At 44.6% G+C, this 19,271-nt stretch overlaps 1 protein-coding gene across 6 annotated transcripts in view; it reads right to left on the minus strand.

Moving 5' to 3' along the window:
* Positions 1-555: 555 nt before the first annotated feature.
* Positions 556-19,271, minus strand: part of phka1a (phosphorylase kinase, alpha 1a (muscle)) — a 37,285-nt gene continuing 18,569 nt past the window's right edge. For 5 of the 6 annotated variants that reach the window (XM_088925156.1, XM_088925158.1, XM_088925154.1 and 2 more), the window contains 15 exons: positions 16,588-16,761; positions 14,767-14,855; positions 14,123-14,265; positions 13,048-13,201; positions 11,926-12,005; positions 11,506-11,584; positions 10,462-10,591; positions 10,051-10,152; positions 9,197-9,312; positions 8,453-8,491; positions 7,266-7,310; positions 6,438-6,599; positions 5,438-5,491; positions 4,341-4,541; positions 556-3,542 (listed from right to left, as the gene is read on the minus strand). In XM_088925156.1, the coding sequence (XP_088781282.1) occupies positions 3,369-3,542; positions 4,341-4,541; positions 5,438-5,491; positions 6,438-6,599; positions 7,266-7,310; positions 8,453-8,491; positions 9,197-9,312; positions 10,051-10,152; positions 10,462-10,591; positions 11,506-11,584; positions 11,926-12,005; positions 13,048-13,201; positions 14,123-14,265; positions 14,767-14,855; positions 16,588-16,761 (1,742 nt within the window). In that variant the 3' untranslated portion in view covers positions 556-3,368. The remainder of the gene's footprint in view (positions 3,543-4,340; positions 4,542-5,437; positions 5,492-6,437; positions 6,600-7,265; positions 7,311-8,452; positions 8,492-9,196; positions 9,313-10,050; positions 10,153-10,461; positions 10,592-11,505; positions 11,585-11,925; positions 12,006-13,047; positions 13,202-14,122; positions 14,266-14,766; positions 14,856-16,587; positions 16,762-19,271) is intronic. The other variant, XM_088925157.1, reaches the window with a different exon arrangement.

The following is a 19,271-nucleotide window of genomic DNA, read 5'->3' on the forward strand; positions in this document are numbered from 1 at the left end:
CCTGGGAAAAACTAAGGCTGCTGCTGGAAGAGGTGTTAGTGGGGCCAGCAGGGGGTGCTCACCCTGTGATTGGAGTGGGTTCTAATGCCCCAGTATAGTGATGAGGACACTATACTGTAAAAAAGTGCCATCCTTCAGATGAGGTGTAAAACGGAGGTCCCAACTCTGTGGTAATTAAAAATCACATGGTGTTTCCCAAAAAGAATAGGGTGTTACCCTGGTGTCCTGGCCATAATTTTCTCCTGGCCTTTACCAATTATGGCCTCCTAATAATCCCCATCTATGAATTGGCTTCATCACTCTGCAAGATGAAAAATTAACCTAAAACCTAAAAATACATACATCTGATTAAATAGGGTAGTTGTACTTGCATGCCTGTGCATAATTTATTTACTTCTGTAAAAATCGGGCATGTCTCACATTGCTAGGAGGTGCATGTGCCCCAGGTTAAGAATCACTGGCATATAGCTTAATGAAGACCTGAAGAAAATACAGGTAATGTTAACCGTCCATTTAGATGCCCAGAACTCCACTCCCCAAAAGAGACCACAGACATCATTCTTTTGTAGTTTTATTTCAAGAAGGTTTCAAACACTGCAATATAAACCTTCTTCAGCTGCTTTCAAAAGCAGCAGCAAAAAACAAACTACTAGACACCTGAATTTAGTCATTCCAGCATGAGCATTTTGTTTCTGTTAAAACAAAAGGTGAAATTGTGCATTCTTCAACATAAAACACACCGGGATACTTCACAAGATGACAGAGAGCAGTAGCAGTTCCTAAGATCTCTTCCACAGACTTTCAGTGACCTAATACTGAAGGTTTTATTGGATTTGATTACTGTGATTTCAGAGTTCAAAAAATGTCATCCTCAATGAGAGAGTCCTGCCACTGCTGCTGTGCTGTCTGTGACACCAAGGCCTAAACAAAAAACAATGACAAGAGGCACATCTATTTCTCTTTTGGAGGAGTGTGAGGTTTTAAATGGTTTAAAAATTAATCGAACATAAGAAGAATGCTATCACCTTGCTTTAGTACTGGTGAGTTTCACAGGTAGGCCAATTTCACACAGCTCAACCACGTACTTAAAGCCTTTGACAATACGAACATTGAACCAGACAGTTTTGGGTACCACTTCACTAGTGATTTTTCCAAACAAGAGAAATATGGCACGTTATCAAATAAACAAGGAAGAAGCTTCTTAATCATTTTCAACTTTTCCAATACAGCCTCAAATTGATTTCAGCCACACTCAACCAAATCCCACCATCTTCAAACACAAATGCTAGAAATTGCAGCAGAACATTGTTGTCAGAACAAATACAACTGGGACAAAAAAATCCCAGAAGTGATTGAATCTCTATCCTGATTTGAAAACAGGGCAATAAGACTGCTGAACAGCCAGCCACAGAAGTCACTAGCAATTACCCAAACAACCACTGATAAATAGTCAGTTCACTGCATTTTTTTTCTCGCCAGCGGTTTTTTATTATTGCGTAATCTTGTAAATGTATAATTTATTGTATTCTTCTTGTAACCTTCCATCAAATTCTGTTCTCAATTTGGCGAGCTTGCGGAAAATGCATTTCACTGCTGACAACCACCGCTGTATGCTGTAATGTTGTGCACTGATAAATAAACCTTGATTGATTGAATAAATCTTGATTAATTACTGCCATGTTTTCTCCCAGAAATGTGTTTTAACTGTTAAGTTACAAGGTAAAATAAACAAATTCATTCACCATTTATATGCTTGTTCAGAAATCAGAAGTACTAAATGTGGGATAACATCATGTTTTAAATGTTTCTTGTGCAATCAGAAAGAAACAGACTGCAAAGAATATTCTACCCTCCACACTTTGAAAAGTAATTCAAAATAAAAGAGGGTTTTGTCTGGGTTTATTGTAGTCCACAATTAAAAAGAATTGAGAAAAAATGTAACATTTTCAAATCACTTCCTAAAAATTCTGAAAATATTTCCCTTTTTCCTCCCTTTAAATGAGCAAAAAACATACACCTGAAAACAGCTTTAAGGCTTTCTTTTTAATTTGCAAGTCTGTAATCGTTGCAAACAGCAGAAAGTAAGAAAATAAGACATGCTAGTATTGTAAAACACGCGTTTCACCCAATTAGCCAAAACTATTCATGAACACAAACATCTACTTTGGCTTTTAAGAGTGTTATTGTAAAAAAAGACAAGAATTCTGTAGTGATTAGTCATTTTTTCAGCTTTTAAAATGATCAAGGCTTTCATGCCTCAAAAGCTTAACCACATATAAACATGTGGGAAGAAAAGATTTTTCACTAAGACTATCTGCCCGTTTGTGCACAGCTGACAAGATCGCGTCTTCCTACAATGAAAATGAATTAAACCTGTCTGTGTGAACCATGGAGAAAAAGCACATAAAACTCCAGTTTTACGACCTCTGCATGGGGTCATGCAAATTCTGTGATGAAAATCTTAAACTACATTTATGCAGATGCTACACTGCCCACATTTCTTCTCTTTATTTTTCCCTCGTTTCATAGTCCCCTTCAGAAATATTCTGGGTTACAGCTAATACTAAAAGCACCACTTGACAACATGTTAGTATACTCTTCTGGAGAACACAGCTTCTAAAAGGAGTTTGGAAACATGGAACAGGAAGTGCACAGGGGAAGGAAATTAGTGTAACACAAGTCGGCATGTAGCGCTAAAAATGTTACTGTTCCAAGAATAGAGTGCTTCTTTGTGAAGGGCAGTGTGCACAGGTCTGTGCAGAAGACATTTACACAGGATTGGCAGATCACATCCCAGACCATTAGAGAATTAACCCACAGCACATATTGAAGGGTTTACAGTTAATTCATGAACATGAAATGACAGGGTGATACATAGCTGACTTAATAAAATATGTAGTTGCAACTACATATCCTATAGCTGGATGAAAGTAAACCTACATTCAAATATTACATACTCATGCTGACATACAAAGTAACCAAAATGAAAATTCCTGGTACACTAGGATAAGGAGGCCCCCCATAAAATATAGCCTATTATTGTTTGAGGTTGGATACATTCATGCACCAAAGTGTGTTTCTGTAGATAGCCTGATGTCTTATCTGCAGAGTCTTACTAAGGCACACATAATTGAGGGGGTTTCAGAGAACCAGGTTAAGGTTAAGGGCCTGCACCACTCAGAACCAGAGGGGTGTTTTCACTTCACTCCTCCATTTCTTAATTCCTTAATGGAGCCAACGGTTTGCTACATGAAACAAATTAAGCTTCTTATCCAAGTGCTAAGCAGCTGATGACTGAAAGACAGCTGCAGGGCCACGGGTCCTTCAGGAGCAGGGCTGTCCTCTCGTCTGTGTCCCCCCCTGCAGTCTCACTGCATGGCACAGGTGCTGCTGGGCAGGAAGTCCTGTACATAGGTAGCCACCGCCTTGGAGAGGTAGGTCATGCTGCCAAAACGGCCACTAGGAGCGCTGTCGTACAGCAGCTTGCAGATGCCAGTGGCCTGGTCCTTCTCTAGAATGTTGTCATCTGCACCCAGGTCTCTCTGTGGAGGAGAGATGAAGACCAGACAAGCCTCTTTAGAGGAAACACAATACCCAGAGAACTCAGACACTTTCACCAGCAAAACCAAATCCACAAAGCATTATTCAAAGCAAGGAAACTGTATACAGTAGGTATACCCTTACTGCATCGCTATACCAATTTCTGAGTTTCTAACAATCAAGCATTATAGTCCAAACTCTTTAGAAATGGTTTCAATGCTTGAGACATTTTACAAACAGATCATGCTTAGTCAAAGCTTCACTTTTTTGAAAATTAGTATTCTAGATAATGGTAGCATTGTATCCTTCAATAGCTAATTCTCCAAATTATATTATGTGCATCAGTTTAAATCAATATGAATTTCTGAGCATTCAGAAAACAACAGAAAATCATATATCCGTAAGAAATATCTGTAATCACAGAGTTTTCCAGCCTCTCGCTGCATAACAGATATTAGTTATGCAATACTGAATGTATCAAATATGGGCTTCTTCAGTGAAAGTTGGTACACATCCGTTTTATTTAAAAAAAACCTAAAATCTAAGAACGCTTAAGGAGAAAAGTGAGGGGAATTTAACTAAATGAATTTTTCGCAGCAGGCCCTTGTGTTCAGCTAGTAATTCTCTTCGGGAAGACGAGACAGCAGACGGGAGAGAGAGGGAGAGAGCAAATTTCGAACAACAGCTGCAGGGTGCGACTCCCACAGTGAGCCGTCACCGAATCACATGGCTGGACACGCTTTCGGTAAGCCTCCCACTGGCACTCATCCCCCACCCCAAGGGAAAAGACCTGGGCAGACCTGGTCGTGGTAGAACATGTCGTTGGCGATGTGGACAATCTTCTCCACGTGGATGATGCCCCCCATGCTGTGGACATCCATGTCCGCCAGCATGGTCAGGACCAAGATGGCCTCCACCAGCAGCTGGCGGTACTCCGGTTGGGGGACGCGGTTCAGCACCGACTCCACGTGCACCGAGAACTTGATCTCACCCGGAGTCATCTGGAAAAGGGGGTGGAAGCCGGTCGTTTCCTCAAACAATCCCCAAGGTACCGTTTGTGAACTTTGTACATACTTTTTTCTGCTGATGCTGAAGTATTTTAAAGGATGGACATACAGAGCTGGTTTGAACCAGAATGGAAGAATGCTGGAGACAAAGGCTACTATGTAATTCTATGCTGTGTTATATAGGGAAATTAAGTAACCAACTGCATTAAAAAGAAGTTGTCTTTGGCAAATAGGGAAGAGGAAGATGATCTTTGAATGCTATCAATCTGATTAGCACAGGGAAGTGTGATAGATAACAGAAAAATATTAAAGGCCTGTTCTAGTTTAATTGCTTTGAGAAAAATACACCAAGCATCTCTGCGTGTTTCACTCCCATGCGCATGAAATAAATACTCCTTTGAACTCCTGTCTTTTAAGAGGAAGTGGAAAAATTTCTCCAACAGTTCATACAGGAGGGTTTGACAGTTACAACCTACTTAAATCAGGCAACTATTAAAGAAACCACAGTTTTTTATAAAACTGCAATTAAAACTGTTGCTTTTTAGTTTCATGGCAATATAGGTACTTAAAAAAAGCCTCAGTTAACTGTATTATGTGGAGGGATTCTAAGTTTAAGAAAGAATTGACAGAGAATCCTAATTCAGCACCAACTGTAAAATTACTGTTTGTCAAACCAGCATCTCCGCTATCTGAGCTGCCAGTAACAGCTACTTTCCTTCGCTCAGATCACGAACATGCTCGAGAGCTGAAAAGGTTCAGCACTTTCGCTCTTAACAAGCCTGAAATCTGAAACTGCCCACGCAGCACTGAACCATCTGTCAGAACTGTTCCTTTCCACACTCAAACTGGAATTTATTTTCCTCTGAGTATTTAAACACTAAGAGCTTTACCTCTCTGGTGGTGGACGACGGGAGGACAAAGCCTTCGATGGACAGCCCGTGACACTGAGGAAATGAAAGACACCATCATGTGTGATTGAGCTGTGTAAAAGCACAAATTGATTCTACCTGGGTTCAAGCTGACTCCAGGCGGATACGAGTTTGAAATATCCATCCATCCATTTTCTAACTTCTTTATCCAGTACAGGGTTGTGGGAGAGCAGGAGGCTATCCAAAGAGGAAGGTGGGATACACCCTGGACAGGAGGCTTGTTAAAGCTTGTCTGGGTTTTCCTTCGCAGGGTAAACAGACACAAACATGCACACACTAACACCTAGGGACAAGTTTCCCAGAAGCCAATTAACCTACCAGCACGTCTTCTGTGGGAGGAAACCCATGCAAACATGGTGAGAACATACAAACTCCACACAGATAGCAACCACTATGCCACCACTCTGCCCAGGTTTGAAATATGAAATTACAAAAAGATGACAACTGTTCATCAAGAGGTAATATTGACTATGTGGTTTATTCCATGCTGAAAAGAAAAAAGACATAACCTTTCCGCTGTGGAGCCTTCTTCAGGTGTGCTGGAGTAAACGAAACATTGTGCCTCTTCTCTTTTCAGCATGGAACAAACCTTTACTTGTTCCTTTGCAGCCTACGCATGCTGACATAGCTACCTACTTAAACATATTGACTATGTGTTGCTAACAGATCTAGTGTTCAGCTCTGATGTCTGCATTGATAGTAAATTATTGACAGCAAATTACTTTACAGGTTACTGTTTATGTACTAAGATGCATTTCTCAAAAAATGGTCAACTGAAGAAAAGGTGATCCTAAATACGAAGGCTTCGGTTTTGTCCCCCCTGCGAAGGACAAGGTTTGGTTCTGAAGTGTGTGCCGACAACAAACACCTCTGAACTGAAACAGGCGTTGACACAGTTCTCTGGCCCATGCAGGGCCACTCCAGCTCTCAGCTGCCACACCGGGCGACAGGGCAGACTCACCTTCTGCAGGATTTTCCAAACCTTCTGGTAGAAGCCCACCGGCACTCTGTTCAGAGCTCCGTCCAGCCTCCTTCGGCGAAGCCACTGGCCCTGGCGAATGTCCCGGGCCGTAGGCCCAAAGGGCTCTTGGGGAAAGCTCTCAATGGCCAAACCGCCTGATTTCTAGAAACGCAAAGATATAAAACAGGGCCATTGCGGTGGTCGCTTTCTCTGGCTTTCGCAGGGCAGTTCTGAAAATTCTAAATTGTAGTTTCCAGACTGATATTTTCACACAAGCTAAATCACGTTTCTTGACTTGTTGTTTAAGACAAAGCTACCGATTTGTCCCCCGTTTCGGAACACTGCCTGGAAGACATTCTGGTTCTAATATGTTTTTTTTTAACATGGGCCCAATATAATTTTCCCAGGCCCATGTCCACCAGAGCTCAATTCTACTACCCCTGTTAAAGCCCTTTTCTTTAGTGGCTGCATTCGTTTGATTGAGCTACAGCCAACAAAAAAATGGCTTACAGAAACTACCGTTAACTTTTGGGCTCATAGAAATCAAATATTTAAAAACGTTACCCAGAAGGAGCGACAATCACATTTTCCACATCTCCAGGTGCTCCATTTTGAGTGGAGCCCAATGCAACAGACTGCCAGCATTTCAGCCAGCACTTCATCCGCTGATGAGCTACATTACCGCCCATCAGCAGCTGTTCCCTTCCTTCCAGAGAGTGCAGTCTGAACAGTCCAAAACACATCCCTGGAGCCCAGTGTTACCATAGCCTTTCCAGCTCAGTGATGGTCCACCCCTTTGCCACAGAACAAGATCTCAAGGACTCTTACTGTGGATTCACTGTAATCCAGGTCGGACGGCTGTGCAGTGGAAGGCTGCAAAACAGAAAGGAATCTTAAAAAATAAACACCAACAGTACAGCACAGGCTCTCCGAAAGGCTATTTGGGATTTCTAAACACTCCCAAGCTAGCACAGAGCCAACCTTTCTCATTGATTTGGGAGCTAATTTGCCGAATGAACTGTACTCTCCTCACTGATGTGACTGACCTGAAAATGGAAGAGTGTTAAGGGGCTGCATCTGTAGAATGTTTCAGTGGTGTCAGATTGAAACCCTGCTGTGATGAAAAGGTCTTTCTAACCTCAGTAGAAAATAGCGCATTCGGCTTTACTCTAAACAGTGGGAAGCACTTTGGCGAATCGCGTATGTCAGATATTTGTCAGATAATTTGAAAAAAGAGGGATCACGTTCGCCTTACTCGAGATCAATAATACTGAAAGGACTGACTTCTATCCTCTGCAGAGCTGGCAGTGTTTAGATCTTTAGGTTTGTGCTGTAGACAGATAAAGCAAGCCTCCTGATATCACGGAGCATTATTAAGCAATTAAAATGCCAGATCACACATTTCAGCTGCTGAATTAATTAAAACATTACAAAAGTACAGGCGGCATAATTGTTACAGGCAGCAGATCTTAAAGCCTTCATTGTTAAAGCCTAGGCTCAAATACTGTAGATGTAACCAGATGAGCCTGAGGACCAGTGCTTCAAGGGCAATGTGAATAAGGCACATGGATTAGGTCTGGATAGTTAGGAATGCAGCATCATTGTTCTTCCATCATTGCTATAAAACCTGTTTGTCACAACCTGCCAAGCACTAAAGGAACAATTATCCGAGAATCCAGCGGCAAAATTAACTGAGAAAGTGAGGAAGATGTGGTTTTAGTCATTTCCCTGCCCAGCTGAGCCAGTGGAGTGGTGCATGCAAACCTCCACCCCAGGTGATGTATGGCACTGCACCAGGGGCTGTGCTGAAGTCTTTCGCTCACTGCTCATCCTCACCCTCGCCCCTCGCACTAGCGACGTAGGAGATCAAAGCCTGCTTTTCTCCAACTGCAGTTCGCAGCCAGAGCCTGCGGGACTACAAGAAGAACTACAGAAGAGCAGTCAGCCTGGAGTTCAGCACAGCCTGCTGTAAGAGGCCAGGTGAATTACTAGCCAGGCCGTATCAGACCAATCACCTTACGTGTCCCGAACAATGACAACCTACGCTCCTCCATCTGCAAAGCAAAACAGAACCAGATGTTTAAACATCACGCACGCAGCCGGAGTGGCATATCTGCAATGCCCACCCTGGTGCCAGTTTACCACAGTAAACCAGCAGTAGGCCAGCAGGGTAGTTGGGTACTTTACCGTGAGCTTCACCTGAGTTCTTTCTCCATACTTGCCACTGGTGTAAAATGCTTGCAATAAACACCAATGGAGGTTGCATTTGCTATGGTAAATCCTGGTATTATTTATGTGTTATTAGCTAGATTAGAGCCTCACACATTTTACAGTATTTATCTCCCCACAGTTCACATACCTGGATTGGGTATACCATGGAGTTTTTATGAAATCGCTCTAACGTAGCTTCAGTACCTTAAAGTTTTTCATGAACTGAGACTTTGTGAAGGCACGGTGTTCCCATGCACAGATCTCAGTCCTTGGATGATGTGTTCCTCATTCATGAAGCTTGCTATCAACTCCCCAGAGATGTCAGTGTTAACACCTTGTACCTCTGTTTTGTGGGGTCTTGGAAGCTCAGCAAGGCCAATGCTGGGATGGGAGACTTTCAGGGAAATCCAGATTGTTGCTGTAAGTGGACCATTAGCTGGGAACTGACCTGTTGTTAGAACTATCCTCTACTATGTGGATAGGGCAGTGTACAACTCATTCAGTGCAGAGTAACGAGGTGCTTTTTGCAAGAGGATCTCTGGATCTACCTGTTTCATGTCGCTCTTCAGCTTGTTGATGCCCACCCTCTCGCTCTTGGTGGCCCCCACGTTGCCCACCTCGTGTATTGAGATGGCCGTGCTGACCGCCGAATCCACAGAGCGGACTGCAAAACAAGCACAGTGCCTTACGCCCCTGGAGACAGGCAGAGACTCCACAGGGCTACCTTGGCAAAGGTCTGTTGGAATAAATCTGGGTGTGTTCAACGAAGCAGAGCATTGAACTGTGGTGGAAACAAGAACTAACACCGAAAAGCATAAGGGTCAAGCAGAGGATTTAAAAATGAAAATGAAGTGGTCTGATGGCATTAGCAACACTGCAGAAATCAAAATGAGGACCAAAGAGAAGGTGAAACAAGTCTAAAGTGTCCTATAATCCTAGGTTGAGTTATGCTGATGACATATTTTTTGGAAAATTGGACACCATCACCGGAAACGTATGGAGACTGCTCCTCTGACTGTAAGCTAATCTTATAAAGCACTCTGGGCTCATGATACATTATGTAGTGCTATGCCTTTTGAACACACCCTTAATGAAGCTCTACAACACTGGGAAGTGAGACCTATGCACTCAGATTCAGGTGGAATTCTGATGAAAATAGGTGGAAGGATGGGTTAATGGAAGTTTAAACTGCAGTAGTTACATGTATCTCAATCTTTTATCTGTCTGCAAAATTCGACAGCTGAGACACTGAGTCAGCAATATCCTGGATCCTGCAGCCTTTCTCCCTGAGCTCAGCTGATGACAGCTAAAGAATCAGGAAAAGGTCCCTAAACCCGAATGCAGTTCAAAGAGGGGACACTGAGTGACAGTGGGGTGTCCCTGAGCTCCTGGGGTTACTGACCGCTTTTCTCCACCCCAAACTCCTTCCCGCTCAGGATGTGATGGAGCAGGTTCTTCAGCTCGGAGGGGCTGAGGTTCATCAGACTCTCTGTGGCCTCTTCACCTGGAACACGGGGAGACAGATGATCAATGCATTTCCCATTACACTCTGGCTCGTTTCAGCTCCTCCCCACCACCACCGACACACAACCACTGCACGGAGGAAACAGCAGCCAGTGGCTGTTGTACCTCAAGACACCGACCGTGTGAGATGAGAAGCTAAGCAAAACTGGTGTGGTCACCACTCAAATGGGAAGGAATGGAAAGAAAACCCAGGGCTCTTCCCACCTACGTGGGAAGATGGCAATGGCAAAGGCCACTCCACTGGAAAAACATCATCTCAGCGTCCGTGACAGTCAGTCAATGCCAGTACCTGAACAGTTGAGCGAGTGGGCGAGCTCGGTGGCCATGACTTGGATGATGAGCCCGATCCGCAGGCGGAACATCTCGCTGAAGAGGGAGGGCTGGGTCCTGATGTTCATCGCCAGGTACACCATAATCTCCTGTCAGCAGAGGGATGATCAGTCTTGTCCATCAGTTCCGATTCTGCCCCAACAGCCTGAGTGCGCCCTGACTACTGACCATGAGCATCCTCAACTCCAACGTCTTTATTCCCGCTGACCATGCAAGTGGGCTGTATTAAAATGAGCACCCACTAACAGACTGAAAGTGTCCACTTTGCCTTCATTTCTGCATCATCTGTATTAGCCTGACCTATTTGATTTGTGTTTTTCATGGTAACACCATCAAAGTCATACCATCAAAGTGTCCAGTTCCCAACTACTTGTTTGGTGTCTTTAATAAAAGCAGCAGTATGACATTGCTTAGTTAATATTTCAGCACTGACTACAGGTCAGCACAAGGAGCCTCTGTGAAAGGGACTTTCCAGTTCATTTATTCCAATCACTATGATTATTTTGTTTTACACAAGTATGGCACAAGCCCTTGATTTGCCATAATCAGACCATCTTTTTCAGTTAACACAGACGTTTTCTTGAACTTAACACCCGCTGGAGCAACACCTCTGCTCCAATGTGACATTTCCCTCATGCCTTCTGTAAGAACTGGCACTTCTACATACGCATACAGAAAGGGACGAAACTGACTAATATTTTCTTGTTTATTAGAACTGTAGAACACAGCCACATATCGGAACTATTGCTATTTTGGGAACACGAAAGACTAACCCACAAAGACCTTCTTTCATCTCTCCTGAAAAAGGGAACTGACTTGCATCGTACAAAGTCCAGCAGAGGGCACCCTTAGTTTATATCAACTTGCTGCTAATATTGTTTTGCTACTGATAACAGGTGTGAGTGGCTTTGTTCCTTGTCATCCCATGTCTAACCCTGAAAGTCCCACAGATAAGAAGCACAAGGAGTGCGTGGATGGACAGCTCCCCCCTGTGGCCACTGACCTGAGTCAGCACGGCTATGGTGATGCTCTGGTCACTCGCTTCATCAATTAGTTTCATCAGCACATCAGGAGGCAAGGGCCTGTGGGAAGATAAGACCAGCAAGCCTGTTCTTAGAAAACCACATGGAAACGCCATACATTTTGGACTGCTCCCAGGCAGAAGGGTATTTCCTGAGAAGGAAAAGGTAACCACCAAAGCAGAACTGACAACTAACTGGATAAGACTAAAACAAGTATTAGACGAATTCAATGAAGCAAGCTTTTACTTTGGGCAATTTGGTGCCTTCTGTTCTCAAAAACTCCATATTTATATCCTCAGACCTCCACTTCAAAAGTGAGGTTCTCATCGTGTTGCTCACCGAAAGCACTGCACTGACAGATTCTATCGTGCAGTGCTGTACTGCAGGATTGTAACACTTACGCTACGATGGTCTTCTCGCGGGGCTCAGGGGGCAGACCCACGGTGAGGTGCTTTTGGTGTGCCAGGAGATCTGAGCAGGCCTGCAACCAACAGAACCAGTCTTTCATACTGCACCGTTCTTCCCCACTTTTTTTCCCCCAAGATAGGAGCCATATGGCATTTGAAAGCAGAATTTGAATCCATGAGAAAGAACAAAATCCTTTTCACAATGAGTCAAATAGGTACCCTATCCAAGTTTTACCTGATGTGAGTAATTAGAATGATATGACATTGTGCAGTTGCAAATTTAGCTCTGCCCACTTCATATCCTACAGCAAATCCTTTTTTTTTTATCTTATTCTCCATGTCTGGCTTTTCTGAAAGTTCACCCTACTGCTGCCATCGTTCGCCACATCACCGATATAAAGGAGGGCTGCGTTACTGAGGTAGCCATGCACACCCAGACCACCATGACATTATCTCCACCATGCTGCAGATTTTTTTCTGAAGCACAAAAAGGAGTTTTGGAACAAAGTTTTATGGGCACAGAAGACCGAGATAAACCATCGCCAAAATAAAGGAAGTTCAGAGAAAAGAAAGGAACAACAAAAGGAACTTCCAAAGAACTGTGAATGATAGTGGGGGTCAAGCCATGACCTGGAACTGACTCACTTGTCGTGAACTATGACGTAACTGATGATGGCAGCAGCAGAATGAATTGTGAAGTTTACAGAAACACTTTATCAGCTTGCGTTAGTCGAGTGGTGCTTCAACATGTAGCACAACAATGACCAAAAACACCCAGCCAATGCAACTCAGGAGTTCGTCAAAAGAAAAAAAAAAATGAGCTAAGTGGGTGGTATATTTTTTTGGAGTTATTGGTGCAGAGGGATATGCAACCAAACAGGGACTTTAACACTGATTCACGAATCTCAGTGTTGCCCAATACTTACAATCTTTGAAACAGGTTGAACACAGGTTTTGTTCTAGTATGATCACATGGATGCATGGAACTATCCAAAAACAAAATGTGGGTTACATTGGATTTCTGAATCAAATCAATGAGCACATCTAGACTGCAAAGCACAAGTAGTGGTTTTGACTTTGCTCTTCTAATATGTTTTGGAGGCCTGCTGAGATTACCTCATCCAGCCCCTCCACCTTCTTCTTCAGCATGCCGGAGGTCATGCGGATGAGACCCCACTGACGCACTGTGCCAGCCTTGGTGTACAGTTCAACCAGCAGGTTCTGGACCGTGGCGCCCGGGCTGTAGAGCTGCGTATCCCAGTCTGCGCCCCTGAGAGACAACGCAGCATGACACTGTGGCATGGGAGGGCCTGAGCCACTGAAGAGCACAGCAATAGATCTACACGTCTGACCATTCTGCTTCACGGGGATGGAATGTCACTAGGGGCAGGACTCATTTTTGGATCTTATATCTCCTAACCATTGAGATATTTCACATTTTTCTACTCAGATTATTCCACTGTGACAGACTTTTCCCCAACCCAAAAAGTTTCTAGAAACTATTCTCCAAGCTGACTGAGAGGAGAGACCCCACTCGTGGGAACAGACACGTACAAAAACACGGCTTTGTCAATGGACCCTACAACCTTGTGTGATACTAATAGTACACAACTAAACCACACACCTGCTTTACCAGCCTGTATTTACTCTTCGGGATGCAGTAATGTGCCACTAAATGCAGCTTAAAACTGGCATCTAGCGGGCAGGGGTGTAGCCTGAGGTGTTGCCACCCCAGCTGCCACCCCATTTTAAGCATAACCTAAAATCCCATACTGTCTTAAATTTACCAGCAAAAGAAAACTTAAATGTAGCAAACAATTGTGATGCATGTTTTTTTTAAAGAGTGGACGTGTAGTTAAACATAATTAGCTATTATGGACATGAATATACACCATTTAGTTGTACATCGTATTGTAGAAGGCAAATATTTTTCTAAAATCCACCTCAGATATAAAATCCTGGGGTTATAAAGGTTTAATCAAAAACAAGTTTGAAAAGGACTTGGCTAAAGATCTCGCTTTCCTGAAGCTGTATACCCTATGTCCTGTATAATGAATTGCAAATTATTTATTTATTATTACTGCTTCTTTTCATGTTTGTGAAGAGATTACATGACATTATAATGGTGAACGCTTGGATATACCCGTCTGAAGAATGACATTGCTCATTGCTCAAGGCACGAGAGGCTCACTTCTTGTTGAATAGGATGTACAGGATGTCGGCCTGGTCCTGGAGGGAGGGACACTCTCGCAGCTGTTCCACCAGAGCCTGGCAGTCGATCTCCCCCGCTGAGTCTCGGGGCAGACACATCTCTGAGGTCACAACCCGAGGGCCCTGGAGGGGGAGATGAGCAGACGATTGGCGTTTCACTCCGCCAGCCAGTGGCCCTACTCCATCAGTACAGGAACCATTGAGACGAAGATAAAGAAGTTCCACCAGACCAAGCACAGAATGCAGCACACACAGAAAAACTGATCTTGGGAACCGTGGAATGCTTTAGCCTTCTGGAATATAAGTGGGAAGTTTAGCTTGTTAAGAACCGAGTTAAAGTGAAAATCCATACACACTGGCCGTCCAGGTCCAGGATTTGAAAGCCCTGTTTTAAGTCATGTAATGTAGTAATATAGGCACTGGACAAGACCTTCATTCAGACACCTGCACTGTATTCTTGAGCAGGAAACTCTGCCCTGATTGCTCGAGCACAACTGGGAGGACAAATACTGACAGAGGCCTCTCGGCTGAACCAATGCTACAAAACTGGGAAAAGCTCCAGCCCGATAAGGAACAGAGGCTCCAGCAGGATCGCCCAAGCATGTGAGGCAGTGTGGTGCGTACCTTGGTGTCGCTGGACAGTGGGGACTCCAGGAGATTGAGAGAGGGTTGGGGAGCGTGGAATAGCTTAGTAGGAAGGAACATGTGCACATCTGGAACAAAGAGAATGGTTCATGTTAGCAGCCACAAGGCCAGAGTGTGCTTTTCTGTAATAGAAAGGCCATAATTAATAGCAATTATTTTAAAACAATTATTTGACAAAATAATAAATAATTGGATGCTTCTGCATAATCCAATAGCTTCAGAAGTCTATGCAGTTCAAGATAAGATTGAGACTTTTTCTTAAAAGGTACCAGGTCAGAAAGTTCAAATGCATTCTTATAAGTTTTTAAACCGCCCTACATCCAGCCACTAAAACATTGGCCCAATTCGTTCATTCATTAACAGGCACTTCACGAGGGCTCTCTTTGTCAGGGACCAGACAGAAATAAATCAGAGAATTCATTCTCATTCCAAACTGTGCCTGTACCTTGCAATTTTTGTTTGCAAGTAAATCAATACAAAGCATTGATGTGAGTAATGAGGTATCTTTCACCTACAGCAGAGGACCTCTCTTGGAAAGAAGAACTATTATAAAGCAGTAAACATGTGACCTTATTCTGATAGCCTTCTGCAGGCCACTGGCTCACTCAATGGCTCACTCCCACACTCACTCCCCTCGGGCTCCTGCTCACTCTCACTGCCACACTCACTCCACTTGAGCTCTCTCTCACTCTCACTGCCACGCTCACTCCCCTCGGGCTCTCGCTCACTCTCACTCCCACGCTCACTCCCCTCGGGCTCTCACTCACTCCCACGCTCACTCCCCTCGGGCTCTCACTCACTCCCACACTCACTCCCCTCGGGCTCTCGCTCACTCCCACTCCCACACTCACTCCTAGCTCTCACTCCCACGCTCACTCCCCTCGGGCTCTCGCTTACTCTCACTCCCACGCTCACTCCCCTCGGGCTCACGCTCACTCCCCTCGGGCTCTCACTCACTCCCACGCTCACTCCCCTCGGGCTCTCACTCACTCCCACACTCACTCCCACACTCACTCCCCTCGGGCTCTCGCTCACTCCCACGCTCACTCCCCTCGGGCTCTCGCTCACTCTCACGCTCACTCCCCTCGGGCTCTCGCTCACTCCCACGCTCACTCCCCTCGGGCTCTCGCTCACTCCCAAGCTCACTCCCACGCTCACTCCCCTCGGGCTCTCGCTCACTCTCACGCTCACTCCCCTCGGGCTCTCGCTCACTCCCACGCTCACTCCCCTCGGGCTCTCGCTCACTCCCAAGCTCACTCCCACGCTCACTCCCCTCGGGCTTTCGCTCACTCTCACTCCCACTCCCACGCTCACTCCCCTCGGGCTCTCGCTCACTCCCACGCTCACTCCCCTCGGGCTCTCGCTCACTCCCAAGCTCACTCCCCTCGGGCTCTCGCTCACTCTCACTCCCACTCCCACGCTCACTCCCCTCGGGCTCTCGCTCACTCTCACTCCCACTCCCACGCTCACTCCCCTCGGGCTCTCGCTCACTCCCACGCTCACTCCCCTCGGGCTCTCGCTCACTCTCACTCCCACTCCCACGCTCACTCCCCTCGGGCTCTCGTTCACTCCCACACTCACTCCCCTCGGGCTCTCGCTCACTCCCACTCCCACACTCACTCCTAGCTCTCACTCACTCCCACGTTCACTCCCCTCGGGCTCTCGCTCACTCTCGCACTCACTCCCCTCGGGCTCTCGCTCACTCCCACACTCACTCCCCTCGGGCTCTCGCTCACTCCCACACTCACTCCCCTCGGGCTCTCGCTCACTCTCGCAGACCGCGGATGACGGGAGGCTCACTCTGTATGTCGAGGCCCTTGGCCTTGTTCATGAGGGACACCATGTCTCGCGTCTGGTGGGCCACTGCGCGGAAACGGACGAGCCCCCCCTTGGGCGTGCTGGGCGAGGGAGTGGGTTTGGGGGCTGTGCTCTCCAGCAGGTGGTCCAGATACTGGGTCAGATCGTCGCACTCGTCTGGGAGAAGCAGCCAGGAGTCAGAAACTGCTAAGGCACTCCCCCAGTACATGTCTTTTATCAGGAACCCATTTTCACAACTTGAAATGCCTTGTTGATGATTCTTCTTCACCGGTCAACCACACGGCAAGAAAAACTGCACATTTCCAATTGCCTAGATCTGTATTTCCACTGGACAGCAAAGTCCATAATAAATGAACTGGGACACAACCTAACCCTATCCTGCCCTCAATAATAGCATTAAACCCAAGGAATCCCTGTCCCTGGACAAGCAGTCTGTATGTTTCTGTGCTGCCAAAAGTTAAGAGCTAAGTTATACTAATAGGGAAAACCTCAGAGAATTTCCCCCCAGAGTTCTCCGTTTAATTCTAACGGTTTGTTTCTCACTCATCAGCTGTGGTACTGCAAGAGGGATGTATTAAGCAAAACTAACTAACAGTCTACACAAACCTCCAGCCCTTTTCCCTTTTTCAGCTTTGAAGTTTTTAACACAGGCTTTCGGACAGTTAGTACAGCTAATGACTGATGGGGAGAAAAACAAAATCACACAGGAGTCACATGGTCGCTGAGCATGCAACAGCAGCAAAGCAAAATATCAGCTATCAGAGGCGCACTGAGTGTTTAACAGTTAAATCAACTGCATATGAAATGCTGTGGTAAAGGACAGAGCCTTCGCCTCAGGCTTTCACCAACAGGTGTCAACTGTAGAGTGTGAGCAGGCCCCTGGAAATCTCTCTATAAGCATGCTCCACAGATTAACAAACAACTCCAACGAATACGAACAAACTCAACGTTATATTCATTCTGAGACTCACTACCACAGGCGAGAAAGGATTACAGCAGGAAAGCTGTCTGTGAGTGTTGTGTTAAAGCACTGTTAATGCCCACTCAGGGACAACCTCCACTAATAAGACAGTGCTCTCAGAGAGCTGGAACAGCCACAGGCTGCAGGCGTAAGCTCAGCACGGGCGAGGCAACAGAAGCAAACAACTGGGCTGAAGTTCACACCATGCAATGATGGCAAGGTTGTGGGGACAAAGAAGCCAGGGCGAGTTTAGGATGCCACTGTTGTAACAAAAGGACAAGATGGGAGTTAGCACCAGTATCTAGTTGGGGGAAAAACAAAAACAGAAATGACCCACACCACTTACACGGCCACAAATTGTATGTTTTTGTTTTAGTAAAAGTCAATTTTTTCCCCCATAACTAAAAACTAAAGTTTGGTCATCAAGTTAATTTTTAACACAGCATTATTAATTTTAAATGCATTTTGATGGTTAGAACAGAGTCGGGTCTGGAGCTGCAGACTTTGGGATGGAATTCTACAACCTGTGCCTAGGACAAGTGTGTTTTGTTTGAAGATGTTTTTTCGAACAAGTATACGCTGCCTAATGTTGTGGATACATAGCTCAAAACTAAAATCTAAATGATTCACAAAGTAAATAATGTTCTGTGCGAAAGGGTAATGAGTGTTTAAGTACAACTTTCAATATCTCTCATCTTTAAGGTAAGACATGGGCCTTCTTGGTCAGGCCATGTAGAGCTCTACAGCTGCCCTTTATCTGACTTTTTCAATTGAACCAGCCACAATGTCCAGAGTCCACACTAATATTTAACATTGACCAGATCATTCTGGGACAGGACATCAAACCAACCTTTTTGGTGATGGCACAGTAAAGAAGTGGGCACCAATTCTGTACAAGACTCCAGACACTCTTCAGGGAAGAAAGTGAAGGTGTAAGAGTGGAAAAATAGAAATTGTATTTGAAAAGGTTCCTCCTTGGAATTTACAGAAAAAAAGTAATGTGAGTATTGAAGGCACTGGTAACAGGCTTTAGGTAAGGGACTGTTAATTATTTGTTACTTCATTTTAATTGTTTTTGTTATTTCTTTTATTTATTTTTCTGCTATCCAGAAGAAAAATTGTTCTCTTGTACTGTGATCCATTCTTTGCACTAAGGAGAAAGGTTCCTGTATTGGTTAGCATTTGTTTAGGAAGTAGTCTTGTCCAGAGTGGGGTCTTTCAATTTATAATAAAAAGGTTTTCCTTTTTCTTTTTGGTAATCTTGCCTCATTTACATGTTTTAGATCTTTTTCATAGTTTTGTAAAAGGCTGGGCTCATGTACTAATAGTTCTGTTATGTTACTGTAAACAACTGAAGAAAACTTTGGGATTCTGTGATTCTGATAATAGTTATCAATATTTATCCAGCTTTCAAGTTTGTTGACTTGATTATTACTGTGCTCACTCTACCAGGAACAAAGAAATCATGTGCCTAGAGATAAAATTATGATCAAGGATCTGTAGGAGCGTACCGTTTCTTCTCTGGGGTAAGTCATAGGCCAAGAAAATAATGACGAAGTCATTACCCTACTGTAAGATGACAACCATGTCTGAATGGAAATGCATGTGCATATATCACCTGTTTTAGGTTCCATGTACTGGCTTACTGAGTGTTCAGAATAAGATTCAAAAGACCAGTGTTCATCGCCAAAGGCTCCAGTCTATA

The sequence above is a fragment of the Atractosteus spatula genome, chromosome 9 (assembly GCF_055471065.1).
Source record: "Atractosteus spatula isolate fAtrSpa1 chromosome 9, fAtrSpa1.hap1, whole genome shotgun sequence".
Classification (NCBI taxonomy): Eukaryota; Metazoa; Chordata; class Actinopteri; order Semionotiformes; family Lepisosteidae; genus Atractosteus; species Atractosteus spatula.